The sequence below is a fragment of the Eumetopias jubatus genome, unplaced genomic scaffold, assembly GCF_037043125.1.
Source record: "Eumetopias jubatus isolate StellerSeaLion01/CBP00866 unplaced genomic scaffold, mEumJub1_p1.0 scaffold_4, whole genome shotgun sequence".
Classification (NCBI taxonomy): Eukaryota; Metazoa; Chordata; class Mammalia; order Carnivora; family Otariidae; genus Eumetopias; species Eumetopias jubatus.
The window spans coordinates 156081209-156088601 of record NW_028274810.1 but is presented as its reverse complement, the minus strand read 5'-3'; the positions used below and the strand labels follow the sequence as shown (position 1 = coordinate 156088601).

The window sequence follows — 7393 nt, the reverse complement described above, 5'->3', positions numbered from 1 at the left end:
TATTTGTTTGTTTGGGCCAAAAGGCAAACACTCCAAAGAGACTGCCTAGATTTCAATCTTGGCTCTACTCCATGCTGTGTGAACTTGGGCGAGTAACAACTTTTCTAAACCAGTTTCCTCATCTATAAAATGGGGATAAGAGTAGTATCTGCCTATTGTCTTACTGAGAGAATTAAATGTGATAATGCCAGCAAAGCTTTTAACATGATGCCTAGTCCACCAGGACTATTCTGATAATCAGAGCATCAAGGCCACCTTTCTCCAATAGCATCCTTACACCGCCAAGGTTTTGCTTATTTCCTTTTCTATGATTAAAGGGCTCTCCTGTAAAGAAAACAAAAAACAAACAAAACAAAACAAAACAAAACAAAAGCAAATCTTCCTCATCCAAACACAAAGTAAGTTTAAAGTAAAGTAGAAAGGATGGAAATTGTTGATGATCAAATTGAGCTGATGTTTCAGGACAGGAAATGCTATCACTTGTGACCCCACAGAAGCACTTGCCTCTTCTATTTCCCACCTGTAGGAATTCCCCGGACTGCAAGATCATGACCTGAGCCGAGGCAGATGCTCAACCAACTGAGCCACCCAGGCCCCCGCTCTGATTATTGTCTTAATTTAAGTTCCTAGTACAATAAAAGACGGATATTTGAATTCAAGAAAATTATTTCAGAATCTAAACACTGTCTAAGGATTATATGCCGAGAAGAGTAAGTATTAAAAACCAGATTACAAGCATTATGGTCAAAACACTTCATGGATCTTCCACATGTGTGGAACAATTACACCACCCATAAAACTGCTGCAACTTTTAGGACACACCAGACAAGATAATCATAGTTTTTAACAACCAGTAAGACCAGAGCACTGGCAGTCATAACAGATGCCAGATTCAATGAACCATAATGTCTGGGTCAGCTGATCAGCAGTCTTGGCCACACCCATAATTAATTTTGTAAATTTATTCTTTACATAATCAAAGTAGTTAATAAGTCCCTACTTGTTCTTATGCAATTTAGTGTTTGGTTTGTTCCCACAAATGCTCGGAATCTTGATCATATCTAGTTTACAGTTCCCTAAGCAAGCTAGACCATTGTGAATCAATACGGATACCACGCATGTGGCAGCTTCCTGCATGGCAGTAACACAGGAATGGAGGCGAAGTGTGTTAGGACTTTTATATTAAACCTCTCTTAGATTTACCTTCAGTGCCTCAAAGATTTACCAAAACAGTTAATAGCTACTCAAAAGAGATTAGTCCTAATGGTACTGGATGCTAGTTTATCTCAGAAGTTTATTTCTTATTTCCAATATGTTCAGGGCCCCTTTGTCACCATAAATTTTAGAGTCATTTATAATAAACATTATATTACATATTAATACTGTTAATTATATCCATCAATTGGCCATTAACATCTACTCTTTTAACTGCCAATATCCCACATTTCAAGTTTATCATTCTTTATGTCACGTAGAAGGACATTTAGAAAATCAACATGGTAGGGGCGCCTGGGTGGCTCAGTCATGACGTATCTGCCTTCAGCTCAGGTCATGATTCCAGGGTCCTGGGATCGAGCCCCTCATTGGGCTCCCTGCTCCACGGGGAGCCTGCTTCTCCCTCTCCCACTCCCGCTGCTTGTGTTCCCTCTCTCTCTGTGTCTCTCTCTGTCAAATAAATAAATAAAATCTTAAAAAAAGAAAATCAACATGGTAAAAGTTTTAGTAGACCTAAGCACTGATTACATAGTGTCACTCTGGTGAGGGAAGATCATGAAAGCAATACAAATATTTTGAACCTAGTGAACCTAGTCTGCATCATATGTCAGCATTATGTATATTTTTCCGTATCATCAGAAATATGGTTTTCCATATTATGATGCTTAACTATAAAACTCTTGCCTAAGCCAAATCATACTCTTTGGCCCCTTTATTATTTTGGAAAATTACAAGTTGATTCTCTATATAAAATAATGAAAAACAAACACTTTATGACTGGTAAAGTGATACTGATGACCAGAACGGTCATTATTATTTATTGCCTTAGTCATTTGCATACAAACCTGAAGAGAGAATTTCCTTGGGTGTCAGAACAGGCAGATAGGAAATAGTAACCAGTAGATAAATGATAGTCACCAGAGGTAAAGCAGTAAAAATGCATCTTGGAATTGTCTTTCTGGGTTTCTTCAGCTCCCCTATAATACATAAAAGAGCAAAATCACAATGGGTAAAAAGCATGTCTTTAAATTTATCTTTAAAACCACGTCATGCATTAACTATTGGGCTGAATTCTTCCAATGTGCCCAGGCCACCACCACACTTACTAACACACATACACACAAACACATTGGTGAACTACTTCACGACTATTGCCTTTCTGAGCTCGGTGATAATGCAGAAAAGGGGGGGAATTTTCTTCATTTTCCTTAGAGATGGTAACATTTCTGCAGAAAGTCATAAGAGTGAAAATCAAAGCTGAGCCCATAGGACCCTGTATGGTTTGGAGCCTACCTGTGTCTTCAGCCTCATCTATTCAGGACAAGGCATTTATTTAGTCTAGGTAGTGGAATATGATAGTGAGCGAAAACAAACAGGAAGCCTAACCTCAAGAAGAGCTATGCATGAATTAAATAATCACATAAATAAAAGTGATAATAGTGACTGTGGTAAATATCCACATGAAAAGAGATAAAGTGCTTTGAGGATATATTATATGATAATTTGATGGTCCCGTTTGCTACCTGCGTCATAAGCTCATGGGCTTTTCTTCAGTTTCTCAAAAGTGTCATGGCCTCTATACCCATTCTCTCATGTGGAATGTTCTTTCCTTTCCTCGTTGCTGCGCTGACACTCTCCCTTCAGATCTCGGCAAAATCATAACTTCTCCTGGGAACATAGGAGAGGAAGGTCTTCCTGACTAGCAAAACTGTCCTATTATATGATTTCATGGCATATATGAAAAGAGTAAAAGAATAAATCATAAATTCTCTTTTCCTGTAGGCTCTTTGCCTTCCCTTAATGTCACCATTAAGTGCAAAAAAGAAAAGAGGTCATGATTTAGCATCATAGGTAATAGGTTTTCTAGAACAGTCTTGTTCTCAAATATTGTTCCATTTGTCACACCATTTTCCCCAATTTTGCCATTCTCTGAAAATTATCCCTGACATAAAGAATCAACATTACAGTTATGTGTATATAATGTGACCCTGTGCCCTGGCTACTGGTAATAGAACTGAGTACAGACCTCTGACTCACTGAAGGCCAATCACTGCCAGGATACAAGAAGATTCCTCTTAACAATTTGAATCAAATGTCAACAAAACCGAGAGAAAGAAGAAAAAAACAATGTAACAGTAGCAAAAAAGAAAGGTGGCTGATGAGTCTAGTTTTTAAGTCCTAGAGCTTCCCTAACTCCTGTTGCTCCTGAAGATTGGTTGCTCATGTTTTCCTTGAAACACAGCATTATTCTTCCAGCAAGTTCTTCTTTTACTGCTTAAGCCAATGTGTGTGGGTTTCTGTTACTTAAAACCTGATCCCTCTGACTAATCAATATCTGTCCTTTGACATATGTCAAATCTGTTTTATCTGCATCTGCCCACGGGTGGAATGTAATGTCCACGGTATACACTAATATGAGCTAATTAAGCACTTAAAGAGAAAAGAATTCCAATGTTCTCAGCTAAATGATGCCTGAACCATTTACTAGTTGTGGGATTCTGGACAATTTATTGACTGGTAAGGTTTCAATTTCCTTACCTGTATACTGGGGAGAATGGAAAATATAGGGACAATAAAATTCCAATCAAATGCCTAGCACTTAATAAGTTATTAATAACTATGGTTATTAGTCAAAGGTTTTGAGCAAGCAAAAAGGCAACTTTTAGGATTAACTACACTTTCCTCTGGGCCTTTTACTCTTTCTTATTATGTATTAGATTTATAGAGAGTAAGGAATATAACATAACATAACATAACATAACATAACATAACATAAAACATAATTCAAGGTTATAATAGCCAGACAGTGAATATCCTTGGTCTTGAACTTGGAAGATAGATGTTCCTACAATATGCTACGTCAGCTGCCTACATATCACCATTTTATGGGTAAAAGTGTTACTTAGAACTTAGCTGTACTTAAAGTTTATTAAGTAAATTAACAATGCTAGCATACTCTGAAATTCCTCCTGAAAAATTTTGTTTACTGCCAGGTGCTTGTGAAGAGTTTGTAGGTTAGTAAATTCTGTGAATCTATCTTCAGCTGAGAAAAATTATCTAGCAGTGAAAGATCTCTGGCAATGGAACAAGATGAATAAAACAGAAGGCAGAGATATCTCTTCTATCCTGATAAAAGAGAGTGATGAAGTGAGAGAGAGAGAGAAAGTCAAACGAATTATGCTAGCCTCTCAAATTGCAGTGGTACATTTAATCACAAACTTTCTTTTCTCAATACTTCCCTGTTTAACTCAATGCGGACTGACTTTCCTCTCATGTCCAAAGTTCACCAATGACTTCTTACTTAGTGAAATGGCTTCTGCTCAATTCTCATACTCCTCAACTTCTGAAGCCCTTTACCATGTTGATTACACCCTCTTTTGTGGAACATAGAGTGATTTCTTTTTATAATTCTCTCAATCTCCTCTGGCTTCTTCATTGCATCTTCTTTCTCCACCTACCCCCTAAAAGTTGGCCTTCTCCAGTCTCCAACCCTATGCTGTTTTATTCTACTTCTCTCTATATACTTGCCTTAGTAATGCTATCTACTAACCAGCTCATCAGATGGAAACCATTTTGCAATCACCCAAGGTTACATGCTATGTCTTATATGCACCTGTATATTTCTGGTCTCCACGGCTTCACTCATATTATTTTATTGCTGGAATTTTTTTTAAGATTGTATTTATTTATTCAACAGAGAGAGATAGAGCACAAGCAGGGGAAGCAGCAGGCAGAGGGAGAAGCAGGCTTCCCGCTGGGCAGGGAGCCCGATGCCGAGGCTGGATCCCAGGACCCTGGAATCCTGACCTGAGCTGAAGGCAGACACTTAACCAACTGAGCTACCCAGGCATCCCGCTGCTGGAATTTTTTGAGTTCAATGAAAGTTGCCACCTTTTTGATAACACAACAAAAGATGATCTTACCATCCACTGGATTCTCACAGTAATCACATTGTTCTCTTATTACCACTTATTAAATACTATCATTCCATGGTTTTATAAGCACAGAATTATACTGATTTTAAACCATAATGATCATTTTTCAGATGAAGGAGAAAAAAAAAAAAGAGTAAGTCCAGAGAAGTGAAGATACTTGCCACAACTCATAAGTGGCAGAGGTCAGACCAAAATTTAGATATTGCTTTTTCCATTAAACTGTTAGCCTCTTTAGGGTAAAGAATATATCTTATTCATCTTAAGGAACTACTACAGTGTTTCAAAAATAGTGTTTAAAAAGATATTTGCTGACCAAATTATTTAATGCACAAGGGACACATCAGTGACTCAGGGGGTCCTTTGATTAAAAGAAATACGTGTTTTAAAAGTAAAGCCTACTTCATGTTGAAATGTCAAGGAAAAGAACTGGTAAAAAGGTTGAAGTTGGAAAAAATTAAATAAATGAATAGGGAAGACCCCTGAGGAGGTGAAAGAAAAAGAAGAGGGTTCAAAGGAAGAGACCGATTTCAAAAATGAAGAAATCTTTTGTCTTGACATTGAAGGGAAGAGTGTTAAATCCAGCCTCTGAGCAATTATACTTATGATTCTCTTCTCTTGAAAAGTACTGCAGAGCATAAGTGTGTCACACCCACTCATGACACAAACACAGTCTGGCATTGGATCACCCCTGAGGAACATGTCCACAACCCCAGAATTCATCCATTAACAGAAAGGAAACTCGATTAACATGGAGATCCCATATCTGTGGGCCCAGAAAAGAAAGCTGAAAAAGAGAAGTCGTTCAATAAAATAAGCACTTTTGAATGAATGGGGGAAACATTAAGACTGAGTGATAAGTGCAAGACTGCCATATTCTGACTCAATTTAGAAAGTAAGAAAGAAGAACAAACACTGAATCATCACGTATTTAAAATAAAATTCAAAATATAAAAAAGAAGATGTACATTTCACATTGCATGCAATAAGTCATGACTTGAGATTTTCTTTCTCAATGAATTGGTAATTACCTGCTATAAATGTAAAACATCCCCCGCCTGAGAATGCAAAATATCCTTGGAAAACAGCGTCTATAAATCAGAGGCTTCTGGAAACTCAGTATCGAGTTCTGAAAGCTCTTCCTTCCTCTCAACAGCAGTACCTCTCCACCCAGAGAAATAAGGGCTAGTGGGGCCATTTTCAGCACTAGGCTGGCTGGCTGAAGCCAAGTCACCTCTTTCACACTGCGAGAATTCGGAATTCCCACAGTCCGCAACATGGCTAGCGCCAGACGTTTCTTTGGCAGCTTTGGAGCAGAGCACCTGGGATAAAAAGGCTCAGTGCTATACTCAGCAAGGAGTAGGGCTTGGCTGGCAGCTAACCCTGGCCCCAGAAACAAAGCTGTCCAGAGATCCAGGAAAGAGATCAAGTTGCCGAAACATCTTTTGAGAAAATAGTAGTGAGCTCTGCTGTGTGGGAAGGTTATACCAATCTCTGCTGAGCAGAGAGTGGTCATCATGGACAACAGGGCACAAGCAGCCCAAACACACAGGGAGAGCCCCACATTCATGCAAAAGTACTTCAATACCCCTTTGGGGGCCACAGAAAGTCCTAGACAATTATATTAATGATTAAAAAACTTGTGCCCCAGCAATATCCAAACATTCTCTCGAGTTGCATCTTCTTCCCTTTATCCATTGAAATTAAAATATTTTTTAAAATGCGTATAAATCATAATTTCTGAATTTTTTTGCCCATCTTGCTGAAAAGGATGTTCATGGATTCTCTGAAATAAAATAGTGCCGTCCTTTTTGCTCCACCTTGTTAAACATAGCCTATTTTCAATCATTGACAAAATATAGGTGATGCATCTAAGCAAAAAAGTGTAAAGTTACTTGGAAAGGTGCAGTTTAATTTGTTTCTTAATTATTATCAAAATAATACATTCAGCTGGAAAAAAAGGAATCTTAAAAAACAGGGTATTACAACAAAACACAGGAGTTTCTTACTCTATTTCACTCCTTCCCAAACACATTCTGGTTCTTTTCTCTGGAAACAAACCATTTATGTATGGTTTTAGTTCTTTTTGGTAGTTGCCTCCATAACTCTAAATAATATGAAAAGACTTTTATTCACAAATATCTCAATTTTGGAAAGCAACTATTATTGACTTCCTCCCATAAACACTGAGGAATCAACTCACTTACTTTCCTCTTACTTAACCTACTTCTTCTTCCTCCCATTTT

General features: G+C 37.9%; 1 protein-coding gene across 1 annotated transcript; it reads right to left on the bottom strand.

The window, feature by feature from the left end:
- Positions 1–211: 211 nt before the first annotated feature.
- On the bottom strand, positions 212–6845 carry SLC7A13 (solute carrier family 7 member 13). Its single transcript, XM_028111532.1, is given in 6 exon segments — positions 212–324; positions 2061–2192; positions 6179–6247; positions 6250–6273; positions 6276–6764; positions 6767–6845. Coding segments are annotated over 6 exon segments (906 nt in total).
- Positions 6846–7393: the final 548 nt, after the last annotated feature.